The 21,070-nt window shown below is 43.4% G+C and overlaps 1 protein-coding gene across 1 annotated transcript in view; it reads right to left on the bottom strand.

Moving 5' to 3' along the window:
- Positions 1 to 14,741: 14,741 nt before the first annotated feature.
- ITGB3 (integrin subunit beta 3) overlaps positions 14,742 to 21,070 on the bottom strand; it is a 45,639-nt gene continuing 39,310 nt past the window's right edge. The window contains exons 14-15 of the mRNA XM_037163685.2: positions 16,523 to 16,689; positions 14,742 to 14,903 (exon numbers count right to left, since the gene is read on the bottom strand). Coding sequence (XP_037019580.2) covers positions 14,838 to 14,903; positions 16,523 to 16,689 — 233 coding nt within the window. The 3' untranslated portion in view covers positions 14,742 to 14,837. The remainder of the gene's footprint in view (positions 14,904 to 16,522; positions 16,690 to 21,070) is intronic.

The raw sequence follows: 21,070 nt of genomic DNA, 5'->3' as shown, positions 1-21,070 counted from the left end.
TCGATTGAAGGGTGATTAAGAACAATCCATTAATTGTTTAAGCCAAGGAAGAGGGACAAAAAACAATCAGACTTTTGGTAGTCTGTAGTATTGTTGGAGTGATTGAAAAAGAGCACTTAAAGAAAGGATGATGACTGTTTTAATCAGAAACATTAGTATTCAAGATCAAATATGTCTCATGTATTATAAATCCCCCAGCACAAGAATTCAGAGTGTCCTTAGTCTCCATGATGGCTAAGCACAGGTATTGCCGGCCCCCCGAGGCTCAGCTTGAGCCCCACCATTGTTTCAGGCTTCGCTTAGTGCCTCAGTTCTAGAGATTTCTTATTCCTGCGCTGGGGCATTGATTATTATGAGCACAAATCAGCTTTTCCCTAGTCTTTCCAGAGAAAAGACTGGTACATTGCCTCCCATTCTGGCCATGGATACATAGGGAAGAAAGGGACGGTTTAACTTGTAAATTAGTTAAACAAATATTTAATAAAGACCTACTATGTTAGGGTCTACCAAGATTTAAAATGGGGATAATGGTAGTTCCTATTGGATGGGGTTGCTGAGAAGTAGAATTTTATTACTAGAATCAATTTTGAAGGTTGTGGTAAAATACACATAACATAAAATTTACTATCTTAAACATTTTAAGTGTACAGTTCAGTATTGTTAAGTAGTCACATTATCGTGCAACCAATCTCCAGAACCTTTTCATCTTACAAACATGAAGCTGTATACTCATTGAACAATACTCCTCATTTCCACATTCCCTCCCTGGCAACCACCACTGAACTTTCTGTCTCTACCCTAGAAACCTCATATAAATGGACTCAGATAGTATTTGTATTTTTGTGACTGGCTTATTTAAATTAGTAATAATATCCTCAAGGTACATCCATGTTGTAGCATGTGTCAGAATTTCCTTCCTTTTAATATTCCATTATATGGTACCTGTTGATGGACACTTGGGTTGCTTCCACCTTTTAGCTGCTATGAATAATGAATAATGTTGCTATGATACACCATCTCTTTGCCCCTGCTTTCAGTCTTTCGGATATATACTCAGAAGTGGAATTGCTGGATCACATGGTAATTCTATTTTTAATTTTTAAAGAAATATTTTTTTTCATAGTGGCGACCAATTTATATTTCTTCCAACACTACCCACGGGTTTTCATTTCTCCACATCTTCACAATACTTGTTTTCTATTTTATTTTTATAGTAGCCACCTTGCTGGGTGTGAGATGATACCTGCGTGGTTTGCATTGGCATTTCTCTAATGATTAATGGTGATGTTGAGCATCTTTTCATATGTTTGTTGGCTATTTGTATATCTCCTGTGGAAAATGTCTAGTCATGTCTTTTGCCCACTTTTTAACAGTTTTGTTGCTGTTGTTATTGAGTTATAGGAACTCTTTATATATTCTGGATACAAACCCCTAATCAGAGATACGATTTACAAATATTCTTCCGCCCTCACTTCAGAACTCTGCCCATATTTATCTCTAACATATTGATTCCTTCCCAACAACAAAGTGGGAGGCTGGAACCTGAGGAATAGAAACAAAAATGAAAATTCTGCTACAGTAGGAATGGTGGTGGGATCAATTCAACTTTAAGCAGTTTCAGCAAAATGAGTTCCCACTCCCCCCTGAGCTGGAAAGTGAGGATGAGGCAGTGTCAGGGGGATGACGGGACGAAACGACAGCAGCGTAACTGAAGGAATGCAAAGCAGAGACTGAGAATTCAAAGTGGAAAATCTGAACCATTGGTGAATAGAAGAAATACACATTCCCTGTAACCAGCACATGAGTCTCTAGATATTAGAGAGGTTCTGGGTTTCCTTCATACCTGGTAGTATCACAAATATGCTGGTTTGTGAAAGTTGTTTGGTATACGCAGAAAAACAAGGTGGATTCTTATCTCATCAGATGCAGAGGTTGTTACAGATGGATTGAAGACCTAGATATGAAAGGTAAAACTATATAGTTAGAAGTAGTAGTAGAACAAGAAAATGAAATGGTGGCCACTTTGGCAACGGCGAATTCTGATAATTGTACTGAAGTGATATTATGCAGCGACCGGAATTACACTGATTTACAGAAATGTGGGTAAATCTAAAAAACAAGAGTATTGATTCACACCCACTGGGAAGGCTAGAATCAAAAAGTCAGTAAGAAGTGTTGATGAGGATATGGAAGAATCAGAACCTTTATACATTGCTGGTGGGGGAGTAATACACTGCAGCTAATTTGGGAAATGGTCTGGCAGTTCCCCAAGTGGTTACATAGAAAGTTACCTATGACCCAGCAATTCCACTCCTAGGTATATACCAAAGGGAAACGAGTCCACCCAAAAAAGTTGCACACAAATATTTATAGCAACATTATTCATAATAGCCAAAAGGTGGAAACAATCCAAATGACCATCAGCTGACGAATGGAAACAAAATGCGATATATCCATACAAGAGGAGATTATTTGTCTATTAAAATGGAGTACTAATGCGTACTACAGCATGGATGTTATTTTGGGGCTGGACTCATACCCTCAGGCACAACTTAACATGTTGGTTGTACTCGTGACTTTAGAAATAAAAGGCCAGACATCATTTTAATGTATTATTTTTTCATCTTTGAGGTCCTGACAGGCAAAGGGCAGTCCATGGACCAGAAGTGTTGGCATCATTTGGGAGCTTGTTAGAAATGCAGAATCTCTCAAGGTCCACCTGAGTCTCATAATCTGCATTGAAACGAGATGCCCAGGGGGTTCATATGCATATTCAAGATTGAGAAGCACTGTTCTAGGTAATACAAAGATAAATGTTATTCTGAGGATTTTATACAGAAGATAACAAAGATACATTTCTAGGAACACAACGGAATGTGAAAACAACCTCACCATTAAGTGTCAAGCAAGGCATCGGCTCCTTCATTTCTTCTTTTGTGAGCTTAGACTCCTCACTTGCTGGAGAATGGTCTAAGTCCTGGCTATCAATCACCTCTCCTTAGAAAAGATGAGAAATAGATTGCAGAAACACTATAAACAATCTACAAAGGATGAAAAACACTGTCTGTGTTTATGTATACGATTGCCTTTACATACCCAAAATTAACAGCAAGGTCAGAAAAATAATCCCGTGCCTTTAATTCTGGTTCAGGGAACCAGAGGCGGCTATATAGAATAAAGTACATCATGGGTAGGAATTGACTGGTGGATTATTGCAAAATCCATAGCAAATTAAGCCACAGGTAGGGATATGGTTTCGCTTTTACTCTTCCTCTTTATCCCACTTGAAAATTCAATTGTCACAATGCAATGTACAGGTGATATATTATAGAATTGCATATCTGAAATCTATATAATTTTATTAACCAATGTCACCCTAATAAATTCAATAAAAAGGACAATTTAATTTTTTCCTATAAATTAGTTTAAATTTTTTTATTTATTAAAAAAATATTTGCTTGGAATTTGCTTCTCATCACTATGCTTTCCAAGAATTTTATTCATCTCAACCTGGTCAGAAGTAATTTTTCCTCATTCATTATAAAAATAATGTAATAACATTAAAAATTAAGCTAAAGGGGAAAAATATCATTCCACCATTCTACCACAAAAACCATGTTTAGTTTTCCATAGTCTATTTCTGGTCTTTGACAGTGAGACTGCACTTTAACAATGTGGAAATCCAATATAGATACAATTCTGTATTTTGCTTTTCCAACCTAAAGTCACTCCTGTACAAACACGTGTCCAGGCTGCCATGTAAGTCTTACAGTTAGCTTTTCACCTCAGGATACTGCATTAGGCTGACACACCGTGAACAGAGAATGGACAGTAAGTCTTGGCAAGGGACAGGCCGCTGATGACTGGGAGCTGCTCAGCAGGGCAGCAGGGAGGCGAGCACCGGAGAGTGACTGGGGAGTGAGGAAGTGGAGACAATGAGTAATGGCAAGTTTTTGGGACGTTCTGTGCTTCATTGTTATTGGAGAGGCCAAACATCTCCCAGTGTTACTGAGCATTGACATTTCCTCGTTGTGTGAACTACGATGTTTGTATATTTGCCTACTTTTCTATTCTCACTGTGCTTTTTTAAATCGATGAATAAGGGATTTTTCCCCCCTAAATTAGGGGTATTAGCTCTTTGTCTTGCAACCATTCTGTCCTCATCCTTTGACTTTGGACTTCCCTAATTTGTATCGCAAATGTTCCCTTATGAGTGAAATAAAAAAAATTCATCTTTTCTTTCAGCTCCTGAAGTGTGTGGCGTTTCCAGTCCTCCAACATATCTTTTAAAAAGCATTTTTTGGCCTTGGCGGGTGTGGCTCAGTGGAATGAGTACTGGCCTGTGAACCAATAGGTCAGTGGTTCAATTCCCAGCCAGGGCACACGCCCGGGTTGTGGGCCAGGTCCCCAGCTGGGGGCATGCGAGAGGCAACAGATAGATTTATCTGTTGGCACATGATGTTTCTCTCCCTCACTTTCTCCCTCCCTTACCCTCTCTCTAAAATAAAGAAACAAATAAAATTTTTTGAAAAAGCATTTTTGGAGACACTATTTCTTCATGAGTCAGGACTAAGTCTTTATATTTACCTTCATTATGATACTAAATAAGCCCCTTTCAGCAGTTGCACTAGAAGGGCTCAGTGTCCCTCGGCAGGGGACGGTAACATCTGTGTAACACTCATCATCAGCAGGTACTTGGGCATTTTCAGTTCCTCCAGTTCCTCATCCCTGAGTCTAATTCCCATGTCTGCCATAAGGTTCCCCTTTTTTTATTTTGCCTTTTGGTCCTTAGAAAAGAAGAGCATGGTTTACCTAATTGTTATAAAAATAAGAACATGAGTGCTAATGTTTAAGAGAAAATAATGTTAATCATTGTCCTGCATCATAACCCCCAGTTGGAGATACAGCATGGGCAATAAATGTTACTGCATAAATTGGAAGATGGGAAAAAATACCAACTGCTGAAACCAGAAATCCTTCATAGTCATATTTAGGTTTAGTCACTAGATGGCATCACTCCCCCAGAGTGGGAAGATGTTTTAAATCTTCACTGCAATGAATTGCGCATTTGTGATTCTACCTCTCTGGAATGAAAATAAGAAATAAGGTTAGGATAACTCAATTCATTTGCATGTGAAAGTTGTTCTAGACTCTCGGGCATCAGTAATGGAGAAGATTAAGGCCAAACATATCAGCAGAAAGCCAGGCATGCGTTTGCCCGATGACCTGAAGGATGATTAGCTTCCGGTACATCACACTCTTCTAAAACCTGCCAGACCATGTGCCCACGGAAAGCACGGGAGAGGAGAGGGGAGGAGGCACTGCATGAAAGAAGGTGAAGGGATTAGCCAAAAAAACATAGATGCATAACCCACAGGCAGGCAATAGTGTGGTGATGGCCAGAGGGATTGGGGAGGGGGCCTGGGGGGGGAGATGGGTAAAGAGGGGGAGAATGGGGACATCTGTAAGAGTGTCAACAATAAAAATAAAGTATAAAAAAGGAAAGCACAAAATATGATATTCTTATATATGTAATTTTTCAGAGAAGTGTTCCATATTGCTCATCATAGTATCTATGAATTCTTTAAAATTCACTTTTTTTTATTGTTGTTCTATTACAAAATTCACTTTTGGGGGTTCCTAAAAACCATTTTCTTTAGTATCTTCAAGTATTAATTAGAAAACTACTGAATTGTGAAAAGTAAGTTATATATTCAAGGACATAACAATTATATTCATCACCTAATACCACTAAAAATATGTGGGTATCAGAGGGGAAAGCAATTCAACTTCACAGACAAAAAGTAAACACTGAAATACACCAAGAAAATCAAAGTTCAACTAACAAGTATTCAACATTTAAAACTTTTAACTTTTTTTTCTTCCTTTTTTAAATTGATTATGCCATTACATTTGTTCTATTTTCCCCCTCTGTTCCCCTCCACCCTGCACACCCCTCCCCCACTATTCCCCCCCCCTTTAGTTCATGAACAGGTGTCTCAAGTTCTTTACATTCTATATTTCCCCTACTATTCTTACCCTCCACCCTATTTTCTATCTATTGTCTATGCTACTTATTTTCTGTACCTTCTCCCCCCTTCTCCTTCTCTCTTTCTCCTGTTGCTAACCCTCCACGTGATCTTCATTTCTATGGTTCACTCCTGTTCTAGCTGTCCTCTTAATTTGCTTTCGTTTTAGGTGTGGTTGTTGATAACTGTGAGTTTGCTGTCCTTTCACTGTTCATCTTTTTTATCTTCTTTTTCTTAGGTAAGTCCCTTTAACATTTCATGTAATAAGGGCTTGGTGATAAAGAAGTCCGTGAATTTGGTCTTATCTGAGAAGCACTTTATCTGTCCTTCCATTCTAAATGAAAACTTTGCTGGATAGAGCAATCTTGGTTGTAGGTCTTTGGTTTTCATGACTTGGAATACCTCTTTTCAGCCCCTTCTTGCCTGTAAGGTCTCTTTTGAGAAATCCGCTGACAGTCTGATGGGAACTCCTTTGTAGGTGACAGTCCCCTTATCTCTTGCTGGAGTCTCTCCTTCATTTTAATCTTGGCTAATATAATGATGATGTGCCTTGGTGTGTTTCTTCTTGGGTCCAATTTCTTTGGGACTCTCTGAGCTTCCTGGATTTCCTGGAAGTCTATTTCCTTTGTCAGAATGGGGAAGTTCTCTTTTATTATTTGTTCAAATAAGGTTTCCACTCGTGACTGTTCCTCTTCCCCTTCTGGTACCCCGGTTTAGCTGAGCATTTCGTTGTTTTCGGACTCCGTATTGTCGATTTTCTGTGTGGTTTGGTTGCGTTTATTATTGTTAAAACTTTGTTGTTTATAGATTTGGTTGTATGAGGATGCAAGGTGTTTCCACCTATGCCTACATCTTGGTGGAAGTCTAATAACCCTACTTTTAAAATGAACACAGACTTGAGTAGATTTCTCCAAAGAAGACATACAAGTGGCCAACAGGTAGATTAAAAAAAATGATCATCACTAATTATTAGGGAAATGCAAATCAAAACCATGATGAGCTATACCTCATACCTATTGGTATAAAGACAGCAAGCATTGGTGAGGATGTGAAGAAACTAGAACAGTCACACACTGTTGGTGGAAATTCGAGATGGTGCAGACACTATGAAATAACAGTATAGAGGCTCCACCCCCTACCCTAGTTACAGTCACCTCTATTAATGGATTCAGCCCATTTTCCACTATTCAGAAAGCATCAATTTCTAATGTGTAAGAGTTGTAATGGGTTCAGTCTGTATGCCGATCAACAGATTGTGGATGATCAACAAATCTTGAACACTTGTATCTTTCTAGCACTGAATCAATTGGTAAGTTTAGTCACTTTTACAGACTCCCAACAGCACCAAGCGTATGTTAGTTAGGATTAGGTTCTTTTACCAATCACAGAAATTCTCTAAAAAATAGTAATTTAAGCAAGATAGAATTTTTTTCTCTTGCACATTCCAGAGGTTTGGAAGTACACTCCTGGGCTGATCTTATGAACCATGGGCTATTTCACTGCCCCTCAGGCTTTCATTTTAACAGTGGTGTAAGGATGGTACCTCAGAGTAGCGTTCAGTCAGATGAAAGACTCTCTACCATTTTTAAGGTTAGGTTTCTTGAATACTCTCATTTAAACAATAAGGCTTCTAAAAAGCTTAAATCCTAGTCCTTCAGCAGAAGCCCAAGGTAGAGAAAGATTTATCTTAAAGATGTTTATGGATATGATTTTTATCTTATAGAATGAAATCCAGTAAGATTCACAGGAGGTTCACAATATTGTAAAGAGCATTGTATTGTTAGAAACATCGCCCGCTTGGTCTGAAAGAGACAGAGGACAAGAAAGAAAGAGGCCTTTGGATCCTCAAGTTCTTTTTTGTTTGTTTGTTTGTTTTTTTAATTTTTTAAATATATTTCATTGATTATGCCATTACAGTTGCTCTATTCCCCCCTTCATTCCCCTCCACCCTGCACACCCCCTTCCCCACCGTTCTCCCCTTTTAGTTTATGACCACGTGTTTCAAGTTCTTTAGATTCTATATTAACCTTGGATCCTCAAGTTCAATAAGCATAAAACGGGTGAAGAAAACCATTTAGGTGCAAACACATGCTACCCTTCATGGAAAAAAAGGATGACTTTGTGAAACCCTACCCTAAAGGGCAGAACCAAAAGCCACGAGGAATTATTATCAGGCTTCGAATGTGTAATTGCAAAGCTGTACCCAAGTGAATTTCAGAATTACTATGAGCCAGGGACTTCTGTGCACCTCCTGTTTTCTGCCTGGTGGAACAAAAATGCCTGTGGTAGTTGTCCTCCCTGCCCCACCACGTCTCACACTGGTTGTTTTAGGAAGGGAACGTATGGCTTTTTTCTTTAGTTCCCAGGACTTCAGATCCAGAGGTTCTATACTCAAGTAGCTATATAAAGAACTACATCCAAGAAGACTCATCTGCCCCCGAACCTATTTATAGGGTAAAACTCCAAACTTGGAGCTGATGCTATAATAGGATAAGACTTTGGGGCCTTAGAAAGGGAGGGTATATTCTGATATTATAAAAAACTTGTGGCCAGAGGGTGGACTGAAGTGGTTATAAAATGTTCACAAATTCTTGATGTTTGCATTAGTTTCCTATTGCTACTATTAATAAATTACCACAAACGTAGTGACATAAACGAAATTGATTATCTTACATTTCTGGAGGTCAGAAGTCCCAAACAGGTCTTACAGGGCTACGGTCAAAGGCTGCATCCCTTCTGGAGACTCTAGGGGGAAATCTACTCCTTATCTTTCCCAGCATCAGAGGCTGCAGGCCTTCCCTGACTCAGGGCCCCCTCACTCTGACCTGCTTCCATCAGTACGTTTGCTACCCTCACTTGCTCTGATCCTCTTGCCTTCCTCTTCTGAACAGCCCTGTGATCACACTGAGCCCACTCAGATAATCCAAGACCATTTCCCTATTTCAAGATTCTAATTACGTCAGCAAAGTCCTGTCTTTATTCCAAGTAAGGTAACATATTCACTGGTTCCGAGGGCATGGGTATCATTGGACGGGGAGGGGAGAAGAGGAAGCAAAGGCAATCCTTATTCAGTTTACCACAATGCCCCTCCCTTTAAGAAGCAGCATCTAGACCCCTTCCCTTAAACATAGGCTGGATTTGGTGATATATATATATATATATATATATATATACACACACAGCATATGGCAGAAATGATGATGTGGCAAAAAACTAAATCATATAAAAACAATGCAGTCCCCTACTCTCTCTGGGATTGCTTTCTTGGGAAGAAGTCAAGTGATATGCCATGTGGACACTCAAGGAGTCCTATGGAAATGTCCAAGTGGTAAAGAACTAAGAATATTGCTAGCAGAATGGAACTGAGGCTTCCTTCCAACAGCCATGTGAGTAAACCATCTTGGAAGAGGATCCTCCAGCCCCTTTGAGCTTTCAGTTGACTGCAGCCCTGACCAACATCTTGAATACAACCTCATGAAAGGCTTAGAGCCAGAACCACTCAGCTAAGCCATCCCTGAATTCCTGACCACAGAAACTGCAAGATAATGTTTGTTGTTGTAAGCTGCTAAATTATGGGGTGAATTTTTATGTGGCAATAAATAACTAATATTATCCCCTAGGTCACATCTTGCTTGATCCGTGATCTCTGCTTAAATTCTAGCTATTATCTCTACATTCCAGCCTGCAGGAAGGAGGTGGGGAAAGGCATGTGCCCTTCCTAAGTGACACTTACTGGAAGTTGTATGCACTTCTTTCATTTACATTTCACTGTCTATGAGATGGCACAGCACACCTAGCTGCAAGAGAGGCTAGGAAACATAGTATTTATTCTGAGCAGCCATGTACCCAGCTAAAAATTAGTTGTTTTTTTATTGTTTACACTATTACACATGTCCCCATTTTTTCTCTCTTTGCCCATCTCCACCTAGTCCAAGGAGTTTTAATACTATGTGAGAAGGGGAAAACAGATATGGGGACACAATCAGCAATCTTCTGTCACATGGGTGATTATAAGGGTCAGGAAAAGCAAAGTCCAGCATCCATCTATCAACATTTTTCCTTTCTAAACAAAGTATTTCCACTGACCACCAAATGATATTTACACACCCATCCCTCTGACCTCTCCAATGAACCCTGCCAATTGTGTATGAGTCATGGGAAAACCTTACAAAGTTCTTTTCAGGGACACTGATCAAGAATAATCTATACTGGAGGTTTTTTGACTAAAGGCTCTTAAATATCTTAAGTGTTGCTTTCTAGATACTAACATTCTGTGTGCATTCTCTGGTGTCTTATCAGAAAATACACAACTGATAAAAGTTTCCTGCAGAAGGTTGGAGAGAGAGCATTATGACAGCAGCCCCATGGAATGCAGTCTTGTTTCTGGACTTGTGATTTTCCTTTCACACAGAAACCATTCTTGGGCAGCCTCGTCCAGTGGGTTTTTAAATTTTTATTTATCAATATGGTGAACCTTGATCACAAACTTTTAAAATGGCCTCTTTGTGTGCTTTAGTCAAAATAAACCAAAAAATCAGGAATACACATTTCCAGAAATATATATTACAAAATCAAATAGAAATTATTTCTCAACAAGTACTAAATGGCTTATTTGATATTTTTTTCCTTACATCGGTATAAAAAATGAGTGCATCGAAGTTCTAAGGCAATCTGCTTGCAATTCGTCCCAATGGTTATTAGTGGCTGTTATTCTAAATTTCAGATGCTAGAGGCTAACAGTTAAGGGGTTACAAGTATGATTTGACATAGAGCTTTTCATTTTTTTTCACATAAGGTCTTCCACCTTCATCCAGACATTTAGTCATCAGTTAGCATGATGTAAATAAAACTGTTGGTCTTAGAAAATTTCACCTTAAAAGGACTCAGTCTGGGTTCACAGTCTGTTTATGATGTCATACTGTATTGTGTTTGAAACACCTGTGTCAGTGAGGAATGTAAGACTCCAAGGCAATGATTATGTCACGGGTGTCCTCTAAAGTACTTCAATCCCACACTGCTGGCACTCAATGTACAAATTGCAAAAAGGGAAGTTACACATTCTAAAGTCCTATTCCGGCATCCTGCAGGAGGACAATGTTAATGATTAAGATTTCAGTCCCACCCCCCGTGTATGCTCGCCATCAGAGTATTTTCCTGCTTCAACTTGATACCCATAAATGTTCTCAGTTACCTGCCGAATATCCTGCCAGCTGATTTTTTTTTCTCCTGTGATTCTGATTTATTACTTCTTTTAGTTTTTTCATGGGAGTTGGTGGCTGTGAGGGAACCCAAGAGCCTCTGATCACTTGATTGGAAAATGGATCAAAAGTAGATTTCCATTTTGTGAGTAGGTATTTGGTTTTCTTAATCTATCGGCCAAGGTATGTTCTTAATCTCTGAGTAACTGAGATGACTTCCTGGGAACTTCCTTGAGGCTAAAAGGACGGGTATGTAAATCCTTAAATCAGTGATTCTCAAACTTGAGCATGCAACAGATTCACCAGCAGGGCCTATTAAAACACAAAATGTGGGCCCACTCCCAAAGTTTCTGATTCAGCAGGTCTGGGGGAGGCCAGAGAATTTTCACTCCTAACAAGTTCCTGGGTGATACTGATGCTGTGGGACCACACTCTGAGACCCACTGCCTTCAATAAAAGCCAGGCGTTTGAATGGTCCTGTAAATAGTTCGCCATCAAGCCTTCATTGTACCAATTTGTGCTTCCCATAAATAGAACCTAGACTAAATTGACAGCCTGTTCTGTCGAGGCTCCACAAGTTCCTAAAAATCACCAATTGGAAAACAAACTCTAACTCTTGGAATAGTAATAACTTACTCATTTTGAAAATGTTGTTAAAGTCTAAAAGAAAAGTTTTAGGTTCTGAAGCTAACTTTAGTTGTGGTAATAATCAATACTCTGTTACATTTGAAAACATGCTTGTTCTAAAATAATCATTATTTTCACCCAAAGAAAACAGAAATAACAACACAGGAAGCACGGGGCAGCCTTAGGCCACTTCTTTCTGGAAAACACATTTAATTCACGGTTGCCCAACTCACACAGAGGAGGTGACTAGGAAAGCACTTAGGTCTTTTGAACCAGGAATGCCCACTGAAGAGGAACGTCGTGAAATCAGAGGTGGCCTAGGGATATCTGAATGGTAAAGAACCGACTGTTTATGTGACAACTTGTCGGGCATGTTCAGCATTTCCCATTACTGTCCACGGACCCTGAGATTGAACATGAAATATCACCAAAAAAGCAGAGCACAAATAACCTCTTTGCACTGAAGCTGTGCTGTCTGATGCCAAAATGCTATTCAGATGTTCACCCTTCATGATGCTAAAGCTCGCCGCCATTTGCTGTCTTCTGAACAAGCCACACACTCTCACCACATATAGACAAACAGTGCTGGTCTCCAAGGCCTATGAGCCTCATTCCAGAAGCTCATACAAGATTCTTCAATCCATTGGATACATACTCTTTTTCTTCTGATAGAGTTTCTTTATGTAAGTCATCTTAAGAAAATGTCCAACTGCTACTCTAGTGGACTTTCCTCTGTAGCTGAGGGTCATAGTTCATTTCCAAACTTCTTGGACTCCTTATCATCCCTCCCCTCCCCACTTATCCCTCTGCTACCTGACCATCCCCGACAGTGAAGGGTAACCCACTGGTGAGACAGAGCGTGGTCATTTGCCCCACTCCTAATTCCAAGGCTCATTCTCAAGGTTAACACCTGGATGGAGAACACACACTTCAGCTACTTCGTATGGATTCTTCTTCCCTAATGCGTGGATGCGGATGTGTGCAAAGTGAACTAAGAAATAGGAATTAAGTGGAGCTCAAGGGCTACAGCAGAAGATTTAACCGTTAACAAAAGTTGGAGAAGGGGCTCTAAGACAGGACAGAATGTGGCTTTTTCACTGAATAAAGTGACATGGAATGGCATCTGTGCTTTCCAAAGCCGGGTCTCAGATCTCCCAGCTAAAACAAACAAACAACATGGACACTGCACAGAAGCTTCACCGTGTGTTTGCTGTCACAGTAAGCCTGGTGCGTTAGAATGCTGACACCTTCTGGCCTGGCTGGTCCCAACCCCTCATTTTTCAAACTGGAAAACGGAGCCTCAGGGGGAAGAAAGAGACTTGCCTTAATTATGGTTAAATGCTCCTTAGGTGCAGCACTGAGGCCGGGACTTGGACTTTCTGATCATCGAACTACAGCTTGTGGGCCCTCCCCTTTTTCTTGGAGTGGGGGATGGGTGTTAATGTCAACACCCACGGAGCAACTGCTATTGCTCTTGCCCACCCCAGCCCCTCAGGGAAAGTCCAGCATGCCCAGGCGTCCATCCCCACAGGCTTGCAGGATAAGCAAGTCCTTTCAGATCCAGCCACTGGACAGTGACTCTCTATGAATGATGCCACGTGGGACTGTCTATATCCAGCCCAAGTCTGTGTGGTTTTTTTATACTCTCCTTCCTTGTCATCAAATAAAATTACAAATGTAACACAAGGGGGTTTATATACGTGTTCCTTCAGTTTAAGCAAGCCTCATCGTGGTTTCAGGTGCCCCAGTGAGAAAAGTAAAATAAAATTGCACTTGTGGCCTCTCAGATTAACGACCGAGTTAAAATGAGGTGGTCCAGCCCTCAGGAGAATAGGCCACACATACCAGTACAATTGGGCCACCAGCATGTGTGGCCACTGGTGCTTAGACCCAGCAGACTCAGAGACCCGTGGGAATGACTCCTTCACAAGATGCCCCAGAGGTAGATAAATGCACTGAGCCCTGTGGATGGGTGCAGCACATGAAAGCACAGGGTAGGGTGTGTGGAGATGCCTTGGACAAGGAGCAGCAGGCCTGAAAGGCAGGCCAGACCTCTGGCTCTAACCATAGCACCCTCCCCAGGAGGAAAAGCTTTGGTCGTGCAAGTTCCAGGATGCAGCGATCGTCTACAGCAGTGAGAATGTGGGATTAGGAGGTAAGAGGCGGTGCTGGTCCCAGGGTGAAACACTTCTGAACAGACCTCTAGAGTGGAGCTGCCAATGGGGCAAGTCTGAGGGGGTTATCATTTTGAACTGGGGGACCCTGGCACATTCCTCCAGGCCACGAATGACCCCTGGGTGGCCCTGCCATCCTCTCTCCCAACAGATCGAAGAATCAGGTAGCCACAGCTCCCTTTCCGAGAGAGCCGTGCTGGACTGAGACGATGGCAAAAGGCATAGGCAGCTCCGATGGTTCGGCTCTCCCCTGATTTCTCCCTCAGCCAAAGGGAGGGGAGAGGGGGCAGAGGTACAGGTGACACAACAAGGCTGCAAAGCCCTGCAGTTGTACCACAGCTGCTGAGAGTCGGGCCCAAGAACTGTCAACTCAGGGTGGAGTCAAGGTTCCTCTCTTTGGCATGAGTGGCCTCGGCCCTGCTCTTTCCTTCAAGAGGAATGGCCCAGGAAGGCTGGCTGGCTTCTCACTGAGGTAATGAAGAACATCTGCTCAGCTACGTAGATCACCCTCGGGTTAAGCAGGGAGAATCCCTGAAGGAGGTGTTCTCAGGACAAAGGCTGAGGAGCTCTGTTGATCTGGGACATCGCACAGGTTTTAAATGACACCTTCCCGCATACACAGCACACTCTCCCACTCATGCACCCAGACCCACACTCCCGTGAACTGACATTCTCCCCACCCCACCCCACCCCAGCCCACCCCAAGTCCCCAACCTCACCCCACAGATCTGGCCCCCTGTAAACATGACAGCAGAGATGCCCACAATCCTGGGACAGTCTGACAGTGATCTGAGGTCAACTGCTTGTCCTTAAGTGCCCCGGTAGGTGATGTTGGTGAAGGTGGATGTGGCCTCTTTATACAGTGGGTTGTTGGCCTGAGGAGAGAACAGAAAAGGGTCGTACAGTGAATCTTCAATTCTACCCCGTCCTCGAGGCTTGCATTTGATCTGAGACATTTGCCCGAGACCCCTTCTCTGGGAAACGCCATCGATGAACTGCTCGGTGCCCCCTGTATTCGCACGTTCACTCGTAAGACGGGAATGTATGGGAGTAAGAGAGGGGAGGTGGAGTGCCAACCTGCCACCACTTCTAAGGGGCTAAATTCATCCCGTCCCTTTCAGGTGATCCCAAAACATTTCAGGACCGCTGGTAACCGGCAGTTTCCTCCTCTCTCCCCCACTCTCTCTGCTGCTCTTCTCCCCTCTTTCCTTTACTGTGACCCTGCTGGGGGTGTGGGCGGGGGGGAGAAGCGCAGAAGGCAGAACACAGAGGACGGCGTTGGCTCAAACACTTCTGAAAATGTTCTCATCTCATCCCCTCTAGCACTACCCACAAACTGTCCTGTTATCACAAAAGAGTAAGGTCCTCGCTAGATTTCCCAAATCTAGTGACAAGTGACAAGTCCCGTAAGGTCTGGTAGTCCTCAGGGGTAGCTGCAAGAAACACAACATGTTCTCATGTGCATCAGAGGTTCAGGATTTCTACACAGTCCGAACAGAAACATGTCGGTTCCTCGGGACCCTGGGGTATGAAGGCCCGAGGTCACCATCAAATGGGAACAAACCCACAGCATAAACTTGGACAGTCAGGGAGTCAAATAGCCATTTGGAAGGTCCAGGGGAAAAAAAAGTTGAAATGTAGAAAATAAGCCAAAGGAAAATAGAGTAAAATTAAGAACATACAGAGTTCTCAAAAAAAAAATGTTTGCTTGGATTCAATCAAGATCGTCGGTAGGGAGCACACGAGTGGAGTCTGGTTTGGAAGTTATCCCCATTCGAGAAAAAAAGAAAAGAACAGGATGGAATGACACCCTGCTATTATTTCTAAGAGGCTGACCCAAAAGGGGGAACGTAATTCCCTTGCACTTCTCTGTGCTCACTTACCTACAGGTGGGTATCATAATGTTGCCTATCACATAGGCTTGTTACAGGGATGAAATAGGTTAATTCATAAAAAGCATTTAGAACAGTTCCTGGTGTATGGTAACTGCTCAGTAAATGTTAGCTATTGTTATATTTTCTCTGTGTTTAACGTGCTAAAACCTCATTGGTATATAATGTATGCTAATGATATATTCTATGTTCTCCATGTTGGAGTCTCAAGTTTGTCCTGTCTCCCTCCTTGGAAGTTGTTTTCTTTTAATCTCTTTGCTGTGTTCAGAGCGTTGGGCCCTATCTGTGCTCAGATAGGGTCGTACAGTGAATCTTCTATTCTACCCCGTCCTCGAGGCTTGCATTTGATCTGAGACATTTGCCCAAGACCCTATCTGTGGGTCTTATCTGTGCTCGGTCAGTCCTCACTGACGCGGCCCATGGTCAGGCGGTTTCCAGGAGGAGTAAGGACCACAGGACAGCTAGACCGGCTCCCCGCACCCAGATCAGAGGCTGAAAAACCACGGGCAGAACCGGTCACTGTGAGCATCTGCTGTGTCCGCTTCAGGCTCCAAACCAATGACTCAGGAAAACGACCAGCACTACACAGCCCAGTCTCTTACCGTGTCCCATTTTGCCCTGGCTCGCTCTTCCTCGAATTTCGCAAACTCCTTCCGATCATGGATGGTGATGAGGAGCTTCCAGATGAGCAGAGTAGCAAGGCCGATGAGCAGAATGGCCCCCATCACTGAAAGCAGGACCACCAGGATGTCAGGGCCCTTGGGACACTCTGTCAGGAGACAGCAAAGAGCATGGTGGCTGTGACTGATGCGGGAATCACTCAAATTGGCTAAAAGTAAGAGCTTCCTGACAAAGCAATAACGTACTAGAAAGTTCTCTGAAGGAAACAGGACTTATCAAAAGTAAAAAAAAAAATCAATTAATTTCTTAAAGGAGAGGGGTCAACTTTTAGGACCACAATAATCTGTCCTGAGTAGCTTAAATCAGGTCGTGAACCTGTCCCCCAAGGGCAGAATCTAGTGTACTTGATGTGGGTTCACAAAGTGTTTATTAAAAATTTGATTGTATTGGCAACATTGAATAATCAGGAGTCTCCCCTTGAAATTTCAGGCTCTTTTTATTCATTTATTTTTATTTCTTAAATAGTTTATTTGGGGGGCTGGGATGGGAGTAAAAGACAGAAAACTGTATTTGAACAATAATTAAATAAAAAATATTTTTTAAAAATAGTTTATTTATTGATATTTAGAGAGAGGGGAAAGGAGGAAGAAAGAAAGGGAGACAAACATTGATACGATGTGCGCCCCCCGAGCGGGACCAAACCCACAACCCAGGCATGTGCCCCTGACTGGGAATCGAACCGGTGACCTTTCACTTTGCAGAACAATGCCCAACCAACAGAGCCACTCCGGTCAGGGCTCTTCTTTAAAACAAAATCAAAAGCTCTGGAAGCATGGAACCTATGTTCCTAGCGGGCAGCAACAGATGAGGGCTGAGCAGCAGCTGGCTGTTTTTAGGTGGAACGCGTTGGCCGGAGTCCTCCGCACTCCCTCTTTTCTCCACCGCACAGCAGCAGCGGTGGCTTGTCCCGGAGCCTGTGCCACTGTGGGCTCTAGAGCCAGGCTGCCCGGTTTGAATCCGGGCTCACCACTTACTCAGCTTTGTGACCTTTGATAAATTATTTAACCTTTCTGGGTGTGTTTCCTGGTTCTACCATCTTTAAAGTGGAGAAACTAGCAGCACTGACTTTGAAACCTTACTCTGAGGAATAATTAAGGAATCTGAAGAACTCAGAACAGTGCCTGGCATAGAGTCAGGGCTCAATAAACAGCAGCTACCATGATTACTTGTGTTCTTGTTACACCTGACTGTTTTCACCAATTTATTGACCGAGCTCCTGTGGGTATTTGAGTTTGTCCCCTGGTTCAGATGTTTACCACCCTGGAGACTGGGCACCCTAGTGACCTTCTGAGCATACTTAGACACCCGGCAGCCTGCCAACCAAGACAATATTTTGGGTTCCTTCCCAAAACATTTAGTCATCTAAAATCCTAACCCTATTGAGAGCCGACTTCCTCTTCAACCTCAGTCAACAACCAACATAGACAGAGGCGCGTCATGCCAGGATAAGTACGGTCAGCAGAGCTCTGCTTCCTATAAACCGCAGGTGTCTGATGGGTGACTTCACTCCAGTAACTTCTCAGGTGTTGTGTAATTACGTGTGTGCAGATATGCCTACTGATGGGTCTGGAGAGGAGGCCACGCCCGCCTTCCACACTGTCTCCCACCTTCTTCTCTAAATTCACAGCCCGTGCTCACCACGCACTATCCCAAAACAACCACCACCACAAACCCAGGCTGGCATCTTCCCAAGCCACCAAATTACAAGCTGTCTATAATTAAAGGAGCTCCCGGAGAGAAGCAGTGAGTTTCTAGCGTCTGAGTTCCTGGGAGTGAAGGGCCCGGGTTCTTCTGGGAAAAGCAATTATGAATTCTTTGGAAGACTGAAGTGGGGCGGACCCTCAAATCCCAAAGTGAAATCTCTTCATTTCTGCATGTCAGTGTGGGCAGGACAGGGAGAGTGCCAGGAGGTCTTCGTGGGGTTGGGGGACATCTGTTAACCATCTGTCCTGAAAGGGATGGATGGCAGGCTTCCTGCAGACAAGACTGGGGGTCTCTGGAGAGCCCTCCCAGCCACAGAGATGAGGACCCATGGAAAGGAAAGGAAAGGAAAGGAAAGCAGCGTCAGGAAAGACTGGGCAGGGTTAGCAGATCTGACAAACAAAAGTACAGGAAGTCCAATTAAATCTGTTCATAACAATGAGTAACTTTTTGGCATAAGCATGCACCAGATATCGCATGGACATACTGTGTCGTATCAGGTACTCGTATCCAGCTCAGGGCTAACACAATGTAGCCTATGCCAAGCCCTCTGGCCGTGCTCTCTTTACAACCCTGCCATGGCTCGGCCCTTCCAAGAGAGCCTCCGCCAGCACATGAGTTAGGGAAGAGAATGAAAAGAATCTCCTCCTCTACTCTGGGACCCCAGATGCTACATTCTACTCTGAGCCAGAGCCCCTGAGAATGGATCGGGGTCAGGGTGGGGGTGAGAGGAAAGGCAGAACTTGGATTTCAGGGCAACAGGACTGGAAATGTGGGTCTGGGTCCCGTCCCCTAATGTGGAAGAAGGGGCCTACTGTCAACAAGCCAGAAAAGTTACCCCCACCTCGGGTTATTGGCACCACCCCAGCTCACCATCAATCATCTTTGTTCTAGCCTCAGAATACCCAGACCAAGATTTTGGTAAGCGGCACAGCAGGAGCACCAGCAAGGATTATTGTAGCAAAGAGATGAAACAATCTGCCAGATTAGATACCCAGAGCTAGGCAAGTAAATTAATGAAAACAGCTGAGTATAGAAGCAAGAACATACCACCCTTCTGAAGTGAGAAGGGGCAAAGGTGGATGCGGAAAAATCTGTGAAACGTGTTAACCCAGGTGGATGCGGAAAAATCTGTGAAACGTGTTAACCCAGGTGGATGGGAAAGCGTGAGAAAGTCATGTGCAAATAACCCACATCTGCTCCCCACAGATCCAGCCCCCAACTTCCCTCTCATTTCCCCATGTCAGCTTTCCCTTGAGTCACTAAATAAAACTAAGGCGATGCCCTTTCTTTCTCATCCTTTTCCCTTATGAAGGCTGAGAGCTGTAGGAAAGGCCGATGAACGGGACCACGGGTGAGGGTACTATGATCTCCCCTACCCACGGTGACAGGCACACCCTGAGTGACATCGATACAGCAGCCCTTTGCCCACTTTCATCCCTGCCCATCTCCAAGCAGCCAAACTGTCCTAACAGACACCAAGATGTATATAAGCCTGCCTGTCTCCTAGGAATAATCAGTCCTACTAATTCATTCACAAACCACTTATTAAGTATCTTCTTTGTAGATGACTGAGCCAAGAATGTGGATACAACAATTGATAAAACAGACCGATCCTATGTTCATGGGACTTATGATCTACTGAGGGAGGCAGGTGATGGAAGAAGCAATTTAACAGGGTGGTCAAGGCCCTTTAAGGAAGCAGGGCTGCTATGAGAATCAAAAGGAGCGCCAAACCTTGTCAGCAGAATGAGGCTGGAGGAGGTCTGAGAAGGCTCACGGGGGGAAGTGATGTGTCTAAAGCATTATCACCTCAACATATTGGGGAACAGCCCGATTACCAAGAGCGTTAATAAAGAACACAAGGGCAAAGTTTTGTGGAAACAAGCCAGGGCTCAGGACTCTGGATTTTTCTTTAATGAGGAAATACACGAAAGTTTCATAACCACTGCTGCAAAGCAGGGGCCAGCAAACTGGGCCACGAGCCAAGTGCTGCTCGCCACCTGTCTGTGTAAATACAGCAGACTCCTCATTTACCTGCGTCCACAGCTGCTCTCCTGCCACTAGGGCAGAGTTGGGCAGTTGCAGCATGGAGACCACCTGGCTCACACAGCCAGAACTATTTAATATCTGGCCCTTTACAAAAAGGTTTGCTGGCCTCTGGTCTAAAGAATGAGATGAAGGACTCTCTACAGCTGTAAAGAATGTCACGTGACAAGCTGACTTAGCTTCTGCCTTCGGAGATTGTTCCTTCACTCCCTGGGTTCTTGTCCATCCCCCCCACCCCCATGGCCCTTATCCCTCTGCAGTGTCATTGTTGATTTACATGCCTGTCGCCCCCAGATCTGTGAGGGCCACCTCTGCCTGATTTACTGTTATATTCCCAGCACCTGGCCCAGTGCCTGATACAGAATAAGTACCCAAAACTATTTTCTAGTGATTCCTGTTTTAATCTGCTGTTCAAGGGAAAGGAAGGAAGAGACAAGGAGGTCAGGAAAAACAAGCAAACTTCCTGCGCTGGATGGTGGAGAACCTGTGGTTGGTGTACAATGATGTGAGTTCCCCCAGCGTTCAGATGGCCTGGAGGGCAAGCACTGGATTCTCAGTGCCTCGGGCATGCCTGGCTTAGTGACTCAAACCCTTCACCACATTTCATGGTGAGCCTGGCAGGGTCAACACCTCCAACCATCAGGCTTTCCTCTGCACTGGCAAGCAGGTCACTCTTGGCAACCACTGAACTTATAGGAGAGCAGATGCCCTGTGCTGAA

The sequence above is a fragment of the Artibeus jamaicensis genome, unplaced genomic scaffold (assembly GCF_021234435.1).
Source record: "Artibeus jamaicensis isolate MK-2021 breed Jamaican fruit bat unplaced genomic scaffold, CSHL_Jam_final contig_1998, whole genome shotgun sequence".
Lineage (NCBI taxonomy): Eukaryota > Metazoa > Chordata > Mammalia > Chiroptera > Phyllostomidae > Artibeus > Artibeus jamaicensis.
Note: the sequence above shows the minus strand (reverse complement) of the source record. Positions and strands in the feature narration are given on the sequence as shown.